Source organism: Bombus huntii, chromosome 13, assembly GCF_024542735.1.
Source record: "Bombus huntii isolate Logan2020A chromosome 13, iyBomHunt1.1, whole genome shotgun sequence".
Classification (NCBI taxonomy): Eukaryota; Metazoa; Arthropoda; class Insecta; order Hymenoptera; family Apidae; genus Bombus; species Bombus huntii.
The window spans coordinates 104,972-125,737 of NC_066250.1; the positions used below are offsets into that span (position 1 = coordinate 104,972).

Sequence of the window (20,766 nt, forward strand, 5' to 3'; positions counted from 1 at the left end):
ATCTTCTTATGCAATTCTCTTAGAGACTACATATATATAAGAATATACGTTTCACACTCTAGTAATATGTTAAAATTAACTGCACCTTAAGGTATTCATCTTAAGGTATGTAAGTACTTATTCATTTTAGATAATATCACTGTTTCAAGTCGTTAATCTTTCTATAAAAAATTAATCAATTTAGAGACGCAAAGAGCTTTTCGAACGATATATGATATTTCCGCGTCGTTTGACAATTATAATAAATCGATATTAGCCTGTAAGATCAATTTCGCTGCGTTATGATATTCTACTATCCTTAACTACGATGATCGCAAAGGACAAAATCATCGAAAAATTCTTGTATCCGTAGTCTTTTGATCGAGCCTGTTGAAAATAAATAAGTGTCGGGATGCTTTTTAAGCATCGATTAACAATTGGTCCCCCACTCCCTCTGCCTAATGGATAATAATCCAGATTAATTAATCTAGATTAATTCAAATCGATACAGCAGCAAATTTTTATCAAAATAATATTTCTTCGAGACTCGATATTTAATGATAAGAATACAACAACGAATACTCGTTGAAAGGCTGTGTTACTCGAGTATCTAGAGATACTGTACGGTAAGAGGGAAGAATATGATTCCGGTTGATGTAAAACATATATGTATTTCTTTCTTTACGGGTATCGAATACGATCCCCAGAAAGAAACTTTGTATATCGTCTAAATACGCAACGTTCGCGTTCTAGAAGATGCGTGAACGTCGTACCCGTAGCACTTTTTCTCACGTTCGTGCATACAGGCACAAGCAGGTTAATGAACCAGTTGTTTAACTGAATTTCTTATCTTATATATTATTATGTAGCGTGAAATTTATCACGAATTGTCGACTACGATAGAATTTCATCTAAAAAGAAAGAAGGTAATCTTATATAAAATCTAATTTTGCATACGATTGTACAAAACGAGATAAAATAATTCAAGTTACACTTATATTTATTTATCTTTGCCTATTATTTATCCTGCATTTGATAAGACAATATCCTAGCATTTTGAATAGAAAACTGAGTAATCTTATGCCATTCCGTAATGAAAAGTTATTTCACGATACATAACCGGAGAATATTAATCAAAGAATTCACTTACCTTGACGAAAGAGTGGAATTTTACTTTGCTGGGAGAAACAGGTGGACTGCTAGGTGATAGTTGATTTCCTGGTACTTGCAAAAGATTCTGTACCTCTAACAAGTATCCTTTTCTGGCGTATCTGCTCCTAGGACTGCTTTGAATATCTCCTTCTATCTTTGACTTTTTAATTAATTTTAGATTTTCCTTGGCATTCTGTCTGAGTATTACATGGATCAGTCTTCTGGTATTGGCCCTAGAATCGTTTATACAGATTCTCTTCCATGTTTTCGACACCATACTGATTGAACAAAGATCCTGCGGTCCAAGGAAGGATAATATTTTAGACACTATCCTCCAATGATTGCTTTTGTCTCCAAGGAGCGCCAATATATCCACTGTTTCTCTTCCTGTATAATCTGGAGTAGCTCTCACTCTAGACCTGTATCTTGAAATTATTGGTGTATACCCGCCAGAATGAGAAGTAATAGACACATAACCACTGTCGTTAACACTGTCGTGCCAACTGCGATTGCTCGAGTTTATCGTGATGCAAGGTGTCTCGCAGATACTTATGTTTTCCATTTCATCCATCTTCGTGCCTTTCCGGACGATATATTCCCATTTCTCACTTGTCACTTCAACATGATGTTATTTCAACATGACATTGCATGAAAAGTGTTCAAAACCATGTGACAAGTAGCAATTCGCCAGAAATGTATCACCAGAAATATTAATCTTCACTGTGTAAGGATTCGAAGTAAGATTCGCGGCAAACATGCGCACGCGGACACCGACTCTCCCTCTGCGTGTTCCTGCGCTGCAAGCACTACGAAACTTTGAAGTCTGTTTATCCGTTGTCCCACCGTAGCTCCCTTGGCAATTGCCCGACCAATCGGCTAACCTGACTCATCCCGCCATTCGTTGCCAAGCGCTACCATTGGCTCGAAATTCTTGGCCGCGTTAGTGATGCTGTTACCTCTAGCGGCTGCTGCTGGACTTACTGAATTCTGTTGCTGGGGAGACCTCTTTGATTTCTGATTTCTCTTTCACAGCGCGTGCGCATACAAAAATTCCTTCAATTTTACCAATTTCGATATTTTTTCATTTTCTCCTCGTCCTTTCTTTCTTTCCTTTAAATTAATGCTTATTATAGGAAGACACGGGAAGCCGCTTAATTATTTTTGAATATTATGACCGACTATAAAATCATTATACGACTTAATCATTATATCACATTACTTTAATTGTATCCACTAGATGGAATATAGGAGAAATTACTAGTATACATATTAAACAAAATTCTGTTTAACTTTTCTACAATAACTTTGTTAATGTGGCAGTAATTACAGTAAAATAATGTATTTTAATTTCGAATTAAATATACGTAAAATATGTACATACGTACGTATATTGGCATGTGTGTTTAATGTAAATGTATCGAGTAACGAATAACTGTGTAACTATTGATTCTCATATATGTATACCATTAATATCCTATCAAGTATAATAATTTATCGATATTTTAGAAAGAAATATATATCTTATTATCAACATTGACTTTTTTATATTTTTCTAATAAAAAACTTTTAATTTAACTTGTATATCCAATATATATAGTTGGTTAAAAGTTTACTTAATTTCAATTTCTTTTCTCAGTCCTTTATAATTTTACTCTTAATATTATTATTTGACATAATGCTACCGTACCGGTAATATTTACTTGTGAAGCATCTTATTAAATGTACTATAATATACAAGTATAATTTTAATTTTCAAAATGAGAAAAACGTATTTTCTTCATGCGTATGATTGATACAACGGATATTTTTTAATATGGGGATATTTCTTGAAAGTTAGAAGATTCGTTTAACGTACATACGTACGATATTTCATTTGTACAATGCATAGCATATTATATGTATTATGTTAAATATGCACAGGCTTATCGACGGCAATACGCGTATGAGATTTTATGGATGAAAACATGAAAATACTGTCATGCTTTTATTACATCAGAGCAAAATAAAAACACTACTAATAGATTTGACACAATTGTTTTAGTAATCACGTGTAATCAACTTTATTCAAATTTATTTGTATGAAAGACGTTGAGAATTTATTGTAAGATTGACGGAATCTCAGCAGCAATTTATCAATGGTATTTTTACGACCTGTTGAGAAGTATGTTATTAACAATAAATTGTTACACGAGGCTCGAGTGTTATTAATTCGAATGTATAAAAGTGACAAGAATACTATTGCTATCGTGTCTATTAGTAGGTACAAACGCAGTACTATTATTTCTAGAGACATCCTGCTTGCTATTAATGTTATTCTGCTTTCTCGAACTAGTTCGACTCCAGAAAAAAGGCTAGTATCAAAATATTTTTACTTACAAATTGCAAATTTTACGACTAAAACTAAATAAGAAGGGAGAAAGAAATAGATAAGATATAAAAACATAATTTCTGTGCCATATTAATGATAGAGTTATTAGTCACTTACTAAATTTAATAAGATCTTAAAAATGCCTCTTTCCGTACACAGATATGGCTGCTTAGTTTTTAAAAAATTAGACACAAAAAAGAGTTGATAAACACTATGTATACCACATTTCACTATAATGAATTGAAAAAATAGTTTACAAACCTTAGCCAATCAATGTCGTCGAAGTTGTCGAGAAAAAAAATTGTTAATTTTCGAAAATTACAAAAAGGTTAACAAGATGAAAGAGAGGGGGAAGGGAGAGGGAGAGGGAGAGGGAGAGGGAGAGGGAGAGGGTGAGGGAGAGGGAGAGGGAATGGGAGAAAGACAGTCTCTTGCTCTTTGCGTAGGTATTTATGCACAAGCAGCAAGTGCGCAATCGATTAACAAGATAGTTAGTAAACTTTATTGCGAAACGCAAAGGTTTTTGATTGAAAATTGGGTACAATGGAATCTAGCAAGTCGGAATCGACGCCAAAACAGGCTATGGTATACATTTGCGGAGGTACAGTTAAGATAATAAACGTGAAACATTCCTAACCTCACTTTTTATGTCGCATTACGACACTCACTTTTTGTGTCTGTCACGTATTTTCGAAATAAACATAAACTTTGTGTAAATATTGCTTTCTCCATCCTTTCATCATACAATTTATACATTGATAAAAGTTTTGATTGAGTAACGACATTAATAAAAATATCGTACTTGTCAAGTCTTCGTTTTATTTAAATAAATGTTTCATTATATCGTCTTAATTTAGATGTTAATATTGTATAACATTAAAAATTCTTTGAGTCCATTTTTTATTTCACGAAACATAAGCTTTTATCAACTTATTAGTATCTTCGTGTGTTCCATTCATAACCTGTATGCAAACTTTTGTTCTATAAATATGTATATAATTTATTTGTTTTTGTAGAATGTCATCATGATAATGAAATACGCCCAAGAGATCCAATTCGATGCCGAGAATGTGGATATAGGATCATGTACAAAAAACGAACTAAAAGACGTATCCTTTTACATTTATAGAAATACACATTAGATATTATTAAATGTTACTAATGCACTTGTGCAATGTTGTTTAATACATGTTACTATATAAGATTTTAATAGTAATCATTCATTCTATAAATACTTCCTACACTCGTTGTAGGTACATATAAACATAATATAAGCAAGTCATTTTCCTTAATAAATTTTTAGTTGTTGTGTTTGATGCACGATAAAGCAATCTATCATTTTCTATAAATTATATATCGGTCATTAATAAATGTAGTGTAATGTAATGTAACACCAAAAGTTGGAATAAGACAAATAATGGAAGAAAACCTGCCATCGTGTCAAATATATAATATAGGAGGAATAGAAAATAGAAACCATATATTAAGTAAACGGCCCATGTATAAAGAAGTTAAGTCAAACGTATTAAGAAATAGGGAATGCCCAAAAAATGGGAAACCATTGAGAAAGGAATGTGGGAGTTGATGAACATCATGAATGGAAGCTTAAAACTAAGGGCATCATATAGGAAGAGTAGAATCCGGAGTAATAGCGATAGTTCAAAGAAGGCAAAGAATCAAATAATCCACAAACCAATAAATAAATAAATAAATAAATATATATATATATATTTATAATGATATTGAGCTATATTAGAATTCTAACTTTACTTTGGCATGATGACATGTATAATAAATTAAGATAGTTAAAAAATAGGAAAGATATGAAAGATGTTGTTCGTCATTTATAATGTTCTTTTTAAATAAAATACAAATTATCCATACATACTATGTATATGTATCTCTTACATCAAATTTTTCCTTCTACTACAGCATACACACTTAATCAAAATACTCGATATTTTTATCAAAAACAATTGTTTCGAAGCTATTGTATTAAGCATTGTATTGTATTTGTATAATACAATACAATATAATTTATTTAACAAATAACTATAACGAATAAAAATAAAATTATAAATTGATTTCATATATCGGAATATAAGTTTAATTTCAAGTTTAAAAGGCCGCGTTTCGTTTGGTTTCTATAAAATTGTTTATCAATGTTCGTGCATAAGAAGAGAATCTTCAAAAATTACATTCAAAGGCGAACTCCTCTGTAATATCGAGTAATACAATTGACTGAGAAACCTTTCGCAAGGTAACTCCTATCGGGCAATCATTTCGCTCTTTCATGAAGAGTGAAGGAAGTGACCATGCGGCCACAATTTCATCAAAAACGTACCCTCTCTGGTGGATGCCGGTAATGCAGGTCGCCACAGTTCGATTAACATGAGAGACGTCTAGCGGAGAAATAAAAAACTGCTCGAAAATGTGTCCCTCTGATTGGTCGAATTTGAATTGTACGAGAAGCGATTGTTGTGCGTATTCAACGTAACGTACTTACAATGTCAACGGCTAAGTGATATAGCGTGATACCATGTGCGTGCATCAAAGAAGTGATTTCTACTTACTATTATGAAAAATTAATGATAGAAATGCATTACACGCGTCATATTATCGAGTTTATAGTTAAAGTTCGAATGAATTGATATTCGCAACGATACAAGTGTTGCAAAATTGGAATAATTGATAGAAAGTTGTCGCGAACCTGTTGGCGTGGTTTGTATACATGACGAAATATTTTAATTTCTCTTGAAACGAATTCTATATCAATTTGAAGATGACATCGTTATCGTTGCTGGCGAGTCACGATGAAGTGGTTCGATGTATGAATGTACACCTAAACGGAGCTTGCGAAGAAGGTTCGGATTTCATATATTTGCTCCCTACAATGTTTTACTAGATTATGAAAAAATATATTGAGAAAATACGCATGCCTCTAAGCTTTTGTATATAAATGTTTTCCATGCCCCGTACTCTTTTCAATATTTCTTGTGTTCTTTCCATTCGTGCTATAATTTAACGATGAAATTGCCATTGTAAATATGTACACAGAAAACAAAGATGACGCAGTCATATTGTTTCATTTTTTTAACGTAGTTTCAAGTTAATTTACTATATCATTTACATCCTATTTTTTATGTAGAATTTCTAAAGTTTGCTGTAAATCAGGAAGAAATGAGACAGAAATGGTTAGCATCTATACAAGAATGTCAACGTCTTCATTCAGCTTTAGAGAAATCTCATCAAGAGGCAGCTGACTTAGATAAAAAATTAAGTCACGCTAGAAGACTTCTAGATGAAGAGAAAAGGAGAAGGCGTACCGTTGAAGAACAACGAAATTCATTGGTAAATATGTTCTTCTTTCATAATTCTTAAACACATGACAATGTATTCTCGTTACTTTTTATATAGGAAAAACAAATTGCTATGGCCAGAGATCTTTTATTTAATGATGGTGGGAGAAATTTAAACGATGAAACCCGCGAAAAATTACAATTTTTGAATAGCACTACGTTAAATGGTCGTCACAGTAATATATATAATATAAAGGATGTACATCAAAATGACAAGTGAGTTCCTATTTACATAGAGTGTTATTGATTGATACATAGGAAAACGTTGTTTAATTATCGCTTTTAGATTAAATACTATAGCGGAGCTGGACTCCACTGGCTCTATTTTAAGTGACTTAAGTTGCTTTTCGAAGTCAGAAGATGATTTAGATATTAGTGCAATCATTCAACAAAATCATAAGAAACGTGAATGGAAAGAGCACAGACCAAGTGGCGAATATTCCACGAAGAAGCGACGTAGTACAGTACAAAAAGCTGCAGAGTTAACTTCGTCTGATAGAATAGTAGCCACAACTACAGTAGTGATGCCAAAAGATGGCAATATCACTGCATCTTCTGTAATTGAAGCTATACCTGGGGATGAAAACATAGATCCACAAGAACCTTTACATAATTCGCGTAAAAGGCGTAAAAGTGGTGATCGTAGTAAATCAAAATTAACACCCGTTGATACAAATGATATTCAAATGGATACTGCTGTAAGTTGTTTTATTTGAATTAAACACATCTTTCTTTCTTTTCCATGTTTCTGTAATTTCAGTTAAAATAACAGAGTGAAAATTATATTACAGCCTTCTGCGCCAAAAATAGAAGCTCTTACATCAGGATCAGATTCTGAGGGCGTTTTTAAACCTAGTCCAAACATAGGCGGATACACTTTAAATACGAAATCAGCTAGAGGGCATAGCTTTGTAGCGAAGACGGTAATTAAACCGGAAGTCTGTACACCATGTGACAAGAGGTAAAATATTCATAAGGATTCGGTTCATACAAGTGTCATAGAAACACTTTTAAAAATAACATTTTAGGATTCGATTTGGAAAGGTAGCCCTGAAATGTAAAGACTGTAGAGCTACGGCTCATATGGAATGTAAAGACTTAGTTCCATTACCATGTGTACCTAATGGAAATACACCTACACTACGAGGAACATCAGTAAGCTCTTGAAACTTGCGGTATCTTTGTATATGATAAAAAGTGATAACAAACTATTCTTAGGGAACGATAGCAGATTATACACCGATGATCCCCCCAATGGTACCGTCATTGGTTGTTCATTGCATCAACGAAATAGAATTGAGAGGAATGAGCGAACAAGGATTGTACAGGGTAAATGGCGGTTTAACGGAGGTAAAATGTCTAAAAGAGAAATTCCTTAAAGGCAAAGGTGCCCCCAATCTTTCCGATGTCGATATATCTACCATATGTTCTACTCTTAAAGATTTCCTTAGGTACGTCGATTCGAATATTTTGTTCTATACAAGTGAAACAATTTATTTAGTTTCTTCCTTACCCTTAGATCGTTACGAGAGCCGTTAATCACTGTCGGATTATGGGCAGACTTTGTTCGGGCAACTACTATTACTGATAAACAAGATGCTGATGCTGCATTATACCAAGCAATTTCTGAACTACCTCAACCTAACAGAGACACGCTTGCCTTTTTAATCTTGCACTTACAAAGAGTATCAAGTAGTCCAGAATGTAAGATGCCAATAACTAATTTAGCTAAAGTTTTTGGGCCTACTTTGGTCGGCTATAGTTGCCAGAAACCATCGCCCAATTCTCTTCTTTCAGAGACAAGTAATCAAGTTGCTGTAAGTATTATAATAAAAAATTGAAAAGACTAGATAATGCTTGCTTGACCTTTTACTTTTCTTTTTATAGATAGTGGAAAATTTATTGAAAATACCTTCGGATTATTGGGCAAATTTCGTTAATCCCGAAAATCTAAACAATATTGGTACTCATAGAACTGGTGAATTACAGCATACACCATCTCAGGAATCTTTACTTAAACGCAGCATTTCCCGTGGCTTCTTTAATACTCCACTTACTTCTAGGTTTGCACCTTACCATTACGTACTTTTAGCTTGAAATCAATTACGTTACGGTACTCATATTCGGGCATTGTTACAGTCGGACATTTATGAGGAAAAACAAGAAATACTTCGCGGCATCTCCCTCTAGAGTAGCTTACTGACAAGAATAGGTATGTATTTAAATTATGCTTACATCGAGATGCAAATAATTTCTAAATAATTATTGACTCTTTGAACATAAATAATTAATATTTGTTCAATGTGCAACATAATTTTTCTACATTCTATTTAAAATTTTGTAATATTTTGACATAAAATATATTTTTATGTAACGTATGGTACGAAATAATACTAGAACATTAGAAATAGAATATTAAAAATAAGCAAAATTAAAATGTTAATAATATATTATGTTAAATACTCTTTATGATGACTTTAAGCGTGTGAAAGTATGTGGTGACGTTAATACGAACCCCCAGTATTTCTCTGAATTGAGATTAAAATACAATTATATAGCACTAGGCGAATATAGACATTAAGGCGAAATGTTATAAGTGTAGAATTAAATAAATGTGATATTTTTGTTAATAACAACATTTCTAAAAATGTTCGGTTCAATAAAAATACAGACCATTTTATTTCAATATAGCTTCGTTTCCTTTCTTTCGTAGGTGTATAAATACATGTATTAACAAGTAACAAAAATTATAAATTTACTACTATCGGTGCCGTAAAAACAACAGATGCCTTATGCAAACTAATTGTAAGTGAACTTGAAATATATATATATATATATATATTACAAACATTAGTTTTCAGTTCATTTACATCGTTCTTGTAAGCATTAAAATATATCTTTAATTCTGTACATACTTCCGTTATCCGTAATAACAATTGTATCACAAAGTACATGTTACATTCGAAATGATTTCTTAACCGTCTAAAACGAAGTACTTACTTTAATGGCGATGAAATTAAATCTTCTAAATACTACAATTGAAATATAAGCTTATAAAACAATATTTACGTTATACATTTCATTTGATCCTTTAGATTGTTTTCGTGCACGATTTTTCTTTTATCTCCCAGCAATGTTCCCAGAACTGTTTCAATCTGTTGTCCCCATTCGAACAAAAATGTCTAAAATCTTGTATGAGCTTTTTTTGAAACAATTCATCGCCAACTAACGTGGATGATGATTTCCATTTTCGACTAAGCATGTGATTCCACGACCAAAGGAAACCAATCTAAACAGATGAGAATTCATTTCTCTAACAACTTCTTCCTCAAAGAATTATACAGATTACCTACCCTCTTGTCTTTGTTGTAGTCATCTTTATTCTTCCCGCTAACGTGTCTCGTAATGTAAGCTTCATGAGGGCTGGGTTGATCAGAATGAATCGGATATCCCTTTTGCCCTGTGTTTCGTCTCACTATGTTGGTAGCAGTTCGAGGACGTGATCTTGTATTTGTCGTAGATGGTATCAGTATGAATGCATTGCCGGTCATATGAACGTACTGGTGATCGTTTTCGGTACTTTCTATTAGGCATGGAACAAAGCCAAATCTTTGTACAATTGTCTCTTGAAAAAGAAAGAGTCTTTGTGCGTAAGTTACTTCTCGAAATTCTGGAATCAAGAACCATCGATAACCATTGGATTAATCATCGATAACCATTCGTTCTATATAGCGCTTTAATTCGCGTTGATACTAAGAGAGCAAACCTTCGAAAAGATGTCGTTTGTTTGCCATAAGACACTCTGTATTTAATGGTATAAAAATAGGCCCCCTTAAAGGATCACTTTTTGAAATGAACGGTAATGCTAGTAGATCGCTTGGGATAGGAACCATTTGAATTCCGCACATTTGAGCCTTACGTTGCCACACAAATATCTTCCCAGATTGAAATCCAAACGTAGTAGTTATATTTCGAAATATGAACTCGCTTTAGATCACAAAAAATATATACTTACAAGGTCAGCGACTATACTACCAGATGATGCAACCCATTGTACCACTAGTTCGTAAGAATGATCTACTTTGTATATAGATTGATATCTTAGATGTCCCCATTCGATTCTATCGCTTCTGTTGTTTATGTCTATATCTAGATGAGTATGTTTATATGACGGAACTAGGAGGCAAAGTGAATAATACGTGAATTAGGAGAAATAAGAAATGGAAAATACATAAACACTAAAAAGTAACGCTACCAGAAGTATAAAGAATTACCTTGCCATTCTCCATGCTCATCCGCCATGTCGGATATGTCTAACTCATCTTTAAGAAACGGCGCTACGTTTGATTCGTCTACAATAGTAGTATCGCAGCTGGGTATAGTCATTGGAGATGACATGAGGGGGAACGATCCTGGCGAAGATGGTTCACACCAGCCTTTCGGTGCCCTTATTTCGACTTCTACCCATTCATTTTCGAAGCTTTGCAAATCGCCCAGGGGCGAGAAATAATCGCCAGCTTAAAAATAGGAAAAATCATACAAACAATAGATAACAAATTAATATATAATTAATGTACAATAATTTCCCTTACCTCTTTGATTTTCTTTATCTTGTACTATGTGATACAAATAAAATCCTAGAATGAATGGTTTAGAAAAATCTCCAGATGCATGGCATATGAGCTTGTCTTGTATCATACCCTAGATGAAAGTATATTATAAAAATACATGGAACCAATAACTTCACTGTATACTGACAACATTATTATTATTACATTCATGATATTGATGGCACTCTCCACTGTTACTCCTCCTTCTATGTGATTATTTAACCATTGCACTGCATCTGCGCTAACAAATGTCTGGCTTGGAAGAGATGGGTGTTGTGTGAGGAATCCCACGCCGTTTTGTGGGTGTTTCATTGCTTCTAGAATTTCGTTGTTTGACGCGGTGTTTTTTAACTTTGTCAATTCCATGTTTGTACTACTAGTAACGAAATTGAAATAATTAATATAGCGTTTATGCAAACGATTTATGCGGATGTGTGTGAGATGAAACTCGACGTTTAATTTACCTATCTTCGTTAGAATCGAAATGGTCTTGCTGTTGCTCGAGTGAAAGGGGTAACACAGCTTCGCTGGCAGGTGAGATTCGGCCCCTGTCCATCACTTTGGAACCTGATCTAACAAAAACAAGTGATACCAATTAATCACATAGTGCTTATATTATCAGAATGGTGTATGGCAGAGAAACAGAGCAATAGAGAAAATTAAGCAATGTCTAATGTGAAAAGCAACAAAATTTGCATCTGCACAATACTATTTATTTTCTTTCTCAAACAAAAGTGTAAGATAGAATGCCCTGTATATAGATAGAATATGTATGTACATACACAAGATAAGGATAGAATCGATATCTTAATATTTAAATGTAAGAGTTGTTAGCTTAATTCATGCTTCGGTATTGTAATATAGATGCACATACATATCTTGCCGTCAACGGCAAATATTTAAATTTAAAGTTAAAGTGAAAGAAATTTAAAAGATTAAAACACCAACCTGTTTGGCACGTGGCGAGGAGTGTCGAGGCACGCGCGGGCAGTCGCAGCGGTATTCACTACATGCCTCTCCTGTACAGAGAACCCCGTCACTCCCTCACTCACTACCAATATTTTCTACCATACAGAGTATTTGTACAATTGTAAATCACATTCTTGGAAATTTTCTGTAACATTTTACCGTTACCTATGTTGAAGTAAATGGTACAAATGCTCTGTATCTCATTTTTGCTAAATGATGAAAAGAAGGATGAAAGCAGCTGAAAAGTATAGAATGGGAAATATGTACAAAGATTGTACTGAAACATTTACAAATACAGCTCTCTTCTATTCTGAGCACACCCTTCCCAGAAATTTGAATCAAAGGTACCTTCGTGTTCATCACCAGAGTAGAAGCATTGTAATATCTTAAGGCAAATAACGCAGTATCAATCGAATAATATGGAATAATATGGAATTTCTAGACCAGCCTCCTTAATGCTACTTAATAATTGTTTGTACAACAGATACACACAAATCTTTACCGTTTTGCCAGCATCGTTATGTAAAACATGCAGATGTGCAGTTTGTCGGGAATTATGTACGGTATTAGCTTCAATGTGCATATTCATACAAAAATATATACTCATAAAACTGAAACTGAATGGCCAGAGCTGCATAAATTTTTCTACGTTTTTTAATATATAATGAATATAATTTCGATGCCTTGTCATGTATTGTATCAATAAATAATATCGAAATACGTATCGAATAAATCAATAAAACTCCATGAAGACTGGACTTATAATTCCGGCAAAAACAATTCGATTTTCAATCATTTTGTATGATTGTATCAACAGCAAATATAATTATTCGCGTCGTATATAAACAATTTAAAGCAGTTAATATTTAGTAATTAAACCGATGCAGCACAGAAGCGAACAAGCAAAATGAAAAGGTATCAAACGTCAAATTTCAATGGACATTTCGTTGCAAGATACAATAGGTTGCAAGCTATACTATTACATTTGCCAAAGCAACAATGCCGAAATCATCAATCTAAGCTTATTCAAACCTTGGTCTCGGTTTCTCTGGTAGACGATTGCTTCCGAGTCGCTCCCTGAAGGGAGAGCTGCCGACTAGATTGGTCTGAAAAGCATGATGAATAGTATGGGTAACTGTAAATGTATGAACAAGCTCATGATCATGAAGTTGTATATCACCGGTCTGTTTCATTATGTAATGCATTGTTAACATTTTATTCAGAGAGCATTATTAATTAGATCGACGAAGAGAGAAGAAGATAAATAAAATGTTGGCGTTTTGCATTACACAAAAGCTTGCTAAAAAATCATGTGCGCATTCAAGGCAGATATCAAGCATGGTTGCATTGTGTAATACGTTGTGTAAGCTGTCTGAATGTTCTGACAAGCTTGCTGTTAGAATCTAACATTACTAAAGAACTGGATGTAACTAATATATAAAGATTAAAAAAAGAACATGAAGAATTCATGGGTGTCCCCTCCTTATTGCCAAAGGAGGCGTATATTCTGAGATTCATGGATAGAGATGATAATGATTTCATTGACATCCGGATCAGCGCACTGAGGCTACAGGATGCGAGGATGTACCTGGTTAGTGAGGACAATCAGGCTCGTGCTGTGCCTGCGTCTGGTCAAGTGAGAGGCAGGATCTCTCTGGGAAACACCACCTAGAGTCGAAGGATTCTGAAACATATCATGCTAAATGCCCTCTCCTAACATTCCACTCATCTATTTCTACCTACGATTACGTGTATATCTCTCTCGTGTAACTGTGTAATTTTGACATTGACACCCGCCAGCTATAAATACTAGTTCAGAGATTGTTATTTGAAAATAATTAGTCTGTACGTAATAAAATATCGTCAAATTCGAGTAGGTAATAGCCACCGTATGTGATTTATCGAGTGACAAATAAATAAGCTTATGAAAAAATCGTGCTCTTTTTTTTTAAACTTAAATTAACCCTCATGTTACTGTTTGTTGCATCCTGCATATTTAGTACACCACTGAAAGAATGGCACTGCGTTAAAACTCTTGCAAAACAAAAACTGCGAAATAAAGAAAAATAAAGGAAAATTACAACTCTTTGATATTAAACGAACTAATCGATATTCGAAACTAACAAAAGCACCAAAATTGCGTTACTTAGGCGTCGTACATCAGGCATGCGACAGTCAATTCTAGAGTGCAAAAGTACAGCGCAATATGGTACAAAATAGATCGTTAGTTAAACCCAAAGTAAAACGCAATGTTCTAGTTTAGACGAAAAACAGGGAATAATAGCGAAACATCTGTCAATTGGATTTTACTCGAGGTTCCCCTATTCGATAATTTCAATCGATTTAAAAAGTTTATGTTTTACATCTTTCAATTCCCATAAACTGAAAAATCAGGCTATCTTACATATTAGAAAAATTTTATGCAAAAGTTACCCAATTTTTGTTCGGATTCGGCCGGCGTATCTTATTCGGCCACAGCTCGATGAACCGTAAAAATCCGTCCAAGAGAGACACTTGTTCGGAAGTGGTGAGAGGTGTATATATATCACATCTTGATGATCCCTCTAAAAATTTTCGAGTAGCCGAATTGTGCAAAGGAAGTAAAAACACGCGAAATCTCCAGTATTTAAGCGCCTAGAAATTTTTAATGATCTCAGAAAAAATTGAAATAATATACGATACAAATCTTACCTCTACTAAAGCAAAATCAGTATGGCCCCTTGTACAGATGTAATGATCCAAATAATTCCAATTGTAATTTTCAAGCTTCTCTGTTGTAAAAGATACCCATGATACTTCGTACGTGTCGTGATGAGGTGCGTGAAATCGATACAGATAATGAATATTGAACGGAGGGTAAGGATGCCTGTAAAGGATACATTCAAATATTCTCTCTTTACTTCTTATTAATTTGTAGCGCGATTTCTCACCTTGGCCGATATCTTGTTACTGTTATACAATTATCGAATAAAGATATTTTGTGAAATATTCTCCCAATGCTTAGCAAATATTCCTCCTTCGGTTCTGATTCTGTTTGCCGTCCCCGCATTACAGAGCTTATTGCAGGGACAGCATTACTACCGGGTGTATGGCTCTGATTTTGATTATTTTGCGGTAAAATAATTAATTGAAAACCCTTGATTAAGAGAAGAAAAGAAGAGAAAGATAAAGAAAAAGAGAAAAAAAAAAGAAAGAGAAAATAAACATAGTTACACAGAATTGCACACATACGGGCAAAGATCACGTTTGAAGGCATGATTGGCATAATACCTGTGCTAATCGTTGCGATACAAGCTCCTTAAATACTTCGGCAGTTGTCAAAGGTTTTTTATATATTGCTCGTTGTTGAGCAAAATCTGTATTAACGTCGTCAGGCAAAAGATTATAGTCTGACACAACGTAGTCGTTTTGTAAACTTCTTTTATCGGGAAAATAATCTGTAGTAATTGGCAAACATGCTGGGATTGTCAATGATTTCCAATCAACACCTACAAAATAAGATGTAGGATATATATGAAAAATGCAATTTGCATTTTAGACTGTTTCAAATGAATAAATAAATGAATTATTTTTAATACATAATGTTAATTTTCGTGACTACGTAAGTACTAAATCTAGGTATTATGCAGCAGTTAATGCAAAAATACACAGATATAATACACAGAAGAAATTTTCACAAAATTATTGTACAGTGCAAGTACATATTAAACAATTTATGCACCCCAAACAAAGATAGTGATTATATTAGTATTACAATATGTGTTGCCAGTATATGAAATCCAAGATGACCACGATTTAGTACTAAAGCATGCAATGCAAGAAGTATTATTTGTAATGTAATTCTCAAATGAATTCTCGAAATAGTTTGTTACAAAGCATAACAAACTAAGTTTGTGAAAATAATATTGAAGGAGACGAACGTGTATGCATAATCGAAACAAGTATACTACATCAACGATAATTACATAAAAGAAGAAGGTACTTCAATTATTCCCATAAAATCAAATTTCTATACATTATTAGTAAATCATATCAAATATCGTATACTACTTATTACTAGTAATATAAATAAGTGCGATCTTAAAGCGAGATGATAGAGTGGAAGGATTATAAAGCAGATGAGAGAATGTTTGAAGAATATATGATATGAAATTCATAGTATATATAGAGAATCGGAAAAAATTAGAATTTTGAACAGTGCAAATATCTTATGAAACAAGTAGAAATAAGAAATAACAAAAGAATTCTATGTAGGTGTATAAATAATCGTAATAGTAACAAATATTTAATAGATTATTTATAGAAATTATTTTGGAATTAGAATTACTTTTTTGCAACAGAGGACATACATGCATAGAAGAATCATAAAGACTAGAGCTATGAAGAACAAAAGTTACTACAAATTTAATGCCCTGGAAAAAAAAAAAAAAGAAAATAAAAGGAAAGAATGTGTACCATAACCGAATCAACCCCCAATAACGTATGGCGCTAACCTATGATTGCTGTTTAATGTGACATCATAGTTGTACATCACACACGCGTCAATGCGTCCAGCGTTGCATCCCAATAAGACGTACCATAGCATGGAAATAAATGTAATAATAATATTATTCATATAAATGATCGATGAGCCTCAAAAATAAACATGAATATGTCCAAGAATGAAAATACTTCTTATGCATGATGATTGTGTGACTGTGTATTAAACTTTCATTCATTTCTGCTTGAAAAGCAATATCTTTTCCTGAAATTTGTATCAACTATTTTCATTCTTTAAGAAATTATGTTTCAAAATTTTATTGATTAATCCTTCTTGGTATTAAGTATGAATGATAAGAATGAAGTTCTCTGTATGAATTTGTGCATCTGTTGAATAATTTATAATATTACACCTACATTATTTTACTTATGTATGCCTTTATTGTTCTCCTAAAATTGCCAAGAAGCATTATACATCCGTAATTAATTGTCTAATATTTTTTACCACATGAATTAATCGTTTGCTTAATTAAAAATCCTTTCAAAATTCTTTCTTCAAACTGTAAACTCATTTTATAATAATTTGTGGATAACTTGTGAATAATAATATGGCTAATGTTGTTATTTGGATATGTTATAAAATATTATTTGCCAGTAGTTATATAGTATATTTATGTTGTAAATCGCTTTATTAGAATATATGCAAACCTGTTGTAAGTGCCGGTGTCCATTCCTGTTCACCAGTAGCACCCCATAACAATGTCAAAGACTTATTGCCTGTAGAGGATATCGGATTCCCACTTTTATCAGTGCTTGATAGTAAAAGATTTAATCTCTGCGGTTTATTCTTTGTGTCTATGAAAAACATAGTTGCGGTGCTGTATTATATTAATACACGACTTATGTATTTTATATGAAATACTAACGATCTTGAAACTGATTCGAGTTAGAGACGTCGTTATGTTCCATAGGGGAGCCACTTATAGTGGAAGTAGCATCGGATTGTGGTTCTGAACACATTTGTGTTGGCACAGCTTGATAATGATGTTGCTGTATAAGTACACCTGTTGGCCCTACGATATTAGTTAAATTTAAACGATTATGTAATTTCTTTTCTTTATTAGTAATTACCTTTAGGAAAAATATGTGTCCATCTTCGTCTGTTACTAGTTAATTTAATTGTAACGTGAGATGGATCAAAAGGATTAATAAGTGCCCTACTAGGTCTAATAGTTGTAGGTTGAGATATTGTATTTGTGGGGCTTCCAGCACTGCCAACAACCGGCCTAAATGGCGGCGATATTTCTGAATCGGTTAAATCGCTTTTTACTGATATCCTCGATTCTACGTAACATATAATTGTTAAATACGATTATATTTCAATATCTTATTAACACTTATAACTTGTACAAGTAATTTCAATATATACCATTGGCTTCTCCATTGGATTCACTACTAGTTACGTCATCTGTTCTAGAAGGTATCAAGATTGCTGCGCTTCTTGTTGCAGCTGGAGGTGAGTGAGATTCAGGTGGTGGGTGATGTATATCAGGATCTGACATTTTTCTTTTCAGAAGTTTCAGTATATGCGCGTTATTATGTGTTTCCATGCTGGCAACGCTTGTCTTTTTAGTTCTGGTCGTAACTCGTTGCAAACTACTTATAGAAAATTTTAAACTAGAACCTCTGGCGTTAAAGTTTCAGCATTTAACTTAATATTGAATTTACCTTGACGTATGGACTGAAGGCAATTGAAAGACTTGTGCATCGTATGCATCATAGTCAAACAAAGTATTGTGCAAACATTCCTTTGCATCTTCTTGTAGAAGCTTACTTTTACACTGCAATTTTCCAGTTTCTGCTGATTGTTTTGACACCCTCTGAGGAAGTTTTATACGAGGTATAAATGTTGAATAAGGAATTTTTTTATTTGTTGAATAAAAACTGAGATTAATCCAGTGTGGCATGCTATAGTCATCAGGCGCATTAACAGATGTATCCTTATTGTGAAACTAAAATTATATCACAAATATTAATATTTATAACATTATTACTAAGTGCTGTATAATATTTTCATAAGCGTAAATACCTTTAATAAAGGTACAGCATGTAATGGTTGTTCTCCGACACACACCAAATCACTACCAACTCCGTTATCGATAATTCTTTGTTTTGTAACGTTCGTTAACTCTCTGTCAACCTCAAAAACACCTACACCAGGTGTAATCACCACCGATAACTGACCAGTTCTATCAAAACTACGATCCAGATAATGTTTCTCAAACACTGTAAGCGAGCTAAATTAAGCGAAATACTTTGTAATAAATTAAACTATATGTATATGCGTGTGTCTGTTTAAATATTACCATTTAAAGACATGTTCAGTACTTCTAAAAAGTTGCCCTGTGCAGCTGTTGAATTTACTGCTTTTGGTATAGAGACACCTGATTTTTGATGATATTCTAATACAATTTTTTGATAGTCTGTGAACAGTTTACGTAATTGTACCAACACGTTACTCCAATCTTCAAATCTTTCATTTTGAACTACCACCCTGTAGAAATCTTCATAAAATCTTCCCCTATAATCATGTTGTAAACATTCACGCATGTGATTTGGAAATTCTTCCAGACTGTTAGCATTATAAAATGTTCTTGAGAATAGAACAATCGTTACTTCATGATTACTGCCATTCTTTTTCCACTTTTGAAATAAATCAGCTAAAAACCCATTAACAGCTTTTTCAAAATATAAGTCACCGTGAATGTCAAAATCCCACATTTCTGAACTCATTTGAATAAAAAGATACACCATACTGGTCGAAGAACGAAACACAACCTAAAAGAGAAATTTTTAAGAGACAATTTTATACATACTTTCTTTTTCCACTATATTCAAATGCGAACCTTAGTATCATTAGTTATAACACCACAAGCGACTCTATCACCCTGTGACCACATTTCATATACTTGACATCTGATACTGCCTCCACAGAATTCAATCTTCTTGTTCATATATACACAAGTGTTGACCTGATAAACAAATTTATATAAAAGATAAGAGAGCAAAATACTTGGATACAAATTGAAAAATAAACAATATCTATTCTACCAAGCTATTTTTCAGACGCCACATTTCACTACGACCCAGATACTGGTCTTTGAAGGTAAGTTCAATGGAATCCAAAGCTACATCGTCTGGATTAACAACATTCATATACACGTCTGCAAATGTTCTTAATTGAAACATTGTGGCTACATTGTTTTCCACGCTAATTGTCTCCCTTCCTTGTAAATCTTCTTTAAAGGATGTGACTTGAAGGAGTAGACGGCTAAATTCAACCTCAGGGTGATAAATTTCAACAACATCTCCAGTTTTTATACTAGGGTGATCTTTTGGATTGATTATTAAATCTTCTTCACTAAAGGTCTTTTGATGAACTATCAACTTATACAGCTTCATTTTTAAGCCATTACTACTTTCATCATAGATCTAATCATAACATGTCATAGAATAGAATCCTACAATGCAATACGCTATATAGAATATTTTTTTTGTATGTATAAATCTAATGTAAAAAATTACATACATTAAGACGAACAAACAACGACTTACTTATCCATTCTCTATTCAGTATAAAACATTTCTTCGATATATTTAAAATAAGTATTGGATCCGAAACATAATATCTATATATATATTTATAAAATATATATATCTATATGTATGTATATATATATATATATATATATATATATTATCGATGACACGCTATTAAGATAATGTAAATTAATTATAATAAATATTCCACTAAGCTGCTATGCTTTACGGAAATTTCAAGATCCTTCTC

General features: G+C 33.1%; 4 protein-coding genes across 18 annotated transcripts in view; 2 read left to right on the forward strand and 2 right to left on the reverse strand.

Annotated features, from left to right (window-relative positions):
• The window catches only part of LOC126872585 (F-box only protein 43-like), a 47,780-nt gene extending 45,750 nt beyond the window's left edge, over positions 1–2,030 (reverse strand). The window contains exon 1 of the mRNA XM_050632694.1: positions 1,130–2,030. Coding sequence (XP_050488651.1) covers positions 1,130–1,702 — 573 coding nt within the window. The 5' untranslated portion in view covers positions 1,703–2,030. The remainder of the gene's footprint in view (positions 1–1,129) is intronic.
• Positions 2,031–3,910: 1,880 nt separating this feature from the next.
• LOC126872311 (DNA-directed RNA polymerases I, II, and III subunit RPABC4) lies at positions 3,911–5,384 on the forward strand. Its single transcript, XM_050632111.1, has 3 exons — positions 3,911–4,100; positions 4,516–4,608; positions 4,803–5,384. Exons 1-3 carry the CDS (start codon positions 4,043–4,045, stop codon positions 4,823–4,825), a joined length of 174 nt encoding a protein of 57 aa, XP_050488068.1. The 5' UTR covers positions 3,911–4,042; the 3' UTR covers positions 4,826–5,384.
• Positions 5,385–5,986: 602 nt separating this feature from the next.
• Positions 5,987–9,696, forward strand: LOC126872296 (rac GTPase-activating protein 1). Of its 2 annotated transcripts, XM_050632071.1 has the most exons (11): positions 5,987–6,363; positions 6,648–6,850; positions 6,917–7,074; positions 7,145–7,556; positions 7,650–7,819; positions 7,887–8,013; positions 8,077–8,309; positions 8,378–8,675; positions 8,746–8,921; positions 8,998–9,070; positions 9,572–9,696. In XM_050632071.1, the coding sequence occupies exons 1-10, from the start codon at positions 6,282–6,284 to the stop codon at positions 9,059–9,061; spliced, it is 1,923 nt and encodes a 640-aa protein (XP_050488028.1). In that variant the 5' UTR covers positions 5,987–6,281; the 3' UTR covers positions 9,062–9,070; positions 9,572–9,696. The 2 variants fall into 2 exon arrangements, with proteins under 2 accessions (XP_050488028.1, XP_050488027.1); XM_050632070.1 differs by lacking the exon at positions 9,572–9,696 and having other exon boundaries at positions 8,998–9,544.
• On the reverse strand, positions 9,509–20,674 carry LOC126872289 (GATOR complex protein Iml1). 14 transcript variants are annotated; one of them, XM_050632023.1, is made up of 26 exons: positions 20,506–20,640; positions 20,028–20,437; positions 19,823–19,948; positions 19,283–19,754; positions 19,006–19,202; positions 18,645–18,928; positions 18,346–18,575; positions 18,048–18,260; positions 17,843–17,989; positions 17,625–17,771; positions 16,931–16,939; positions 15,708–15,925; positions 15,368–15,573; positions 15,129–15,303; positions 14,871–15,071; positions 14,026–14,121; positions 13,470–13,543; positions 11,933–12,040; positions 11,634–11,844; positions 11,451–11,559; positions 11,133–11,375; positions 10,874–11,034; positions 10,625–10,793; positions 10,212–10,528; positions 9,928–10,147; positions 9,509–9,840 (listed from the first exon to the last, which is right to left on the reverse strand). In XM_050632023.1, exons 2-25 carry the CDS (start codon positions 20,376–20,378, stop codon positions 9,950–9,952), a joined length of 4,662 nt encoding a protein of 1,553 aa, XP_050487980.1. In that variant the 5' UTR covers positions 20,379–20,437; positions 20,506–20,640; the 3' UTR covers positions 9,509–9,840; positions 9,928–9,949. The 14 variants fall into 14 exon arrangements, with proteins under 14 accessions (XP_050487980.1, XP_050487979.1, XP_050487985.1 ...); XM_050632022.1 differs by having other exon boundaries at positions 9,509–10,147; positions 20,532–20,674; XM_050632028.1 differs by having other exon boundaries at positions 9,509–10,147; positions 11,634–11,841; positions 18,346–18,572.
• Between the last annotated feature and the right edge of the window lie 92 nt (positions 20,675–20,766).

Excerpts from the sequence above, each read along its gene's own strand:
- LOC126872311 (XM_050632111.1), top strand. The coding sequence starts at position 4,043 with ATGGAATCTAGCAAGTCGGAATCGACGCCAAAACAGGCTATGGTATAC. Across the intron at positions 4,101-4,515 it reads TATGGTATACATTTGCGGAG|AATGTCATCATGATAATGAA; the intron begins GTACAGTTAAGA and ends TTGTTTTTGTAG. Across the intron at positions 4,609-4,802 it reads CAAAAAACGAACTAAAAGAC|TTGTTGTGTTTGATGCACGA; the intron begins GTATCCTTTTAC and ends ATAAATTTTTAG.
- LOC126872296 (XM_050632071.1), top strand. The coding sequence starts at position 6,282 with ATGACATCGTTATCGTTGCTGGCGAGTCACGATGAAGTGGTTCGATGT. Across the intron at positions 7,820-7,886 it reads TGTACACCATGTGACAAGAG|GATTCGATTTGGAAAGGTAG; the intron begins GTAAAATATTCA and ends ATAACATTTTAG. Across the intron at positions 8,922-8,997 it reads AATACTCCACTTACTTCTAG|TCGGACATTTATGAGGAAAA; the intron begins GTTTGCACCTTA and ends GCATTGTTACAG.
- LOC126872289 (XM_050632022.1), bottom strand. The coding sequence starts at position 20,378 with ATGAAGCTGTATAAGTTGATAGTTCATCAAAAGACCTTTAGTGAAGAA. Across the intron at positions 15,574-15,707 it reads TATCGCAACGATTAGCACAG|GGTTTTCAATTAATTATTTT; the intron begins GTATTATGCCAA and ends CTCTTAATCAAG. Across the intron at positions 11,560-11,633 it reads GTGCCATCAATATCATGAAT|GGTATGATACAAGACAAGCT; the intron begins GTAATAATAATA and ends ACTTTCATCTAG.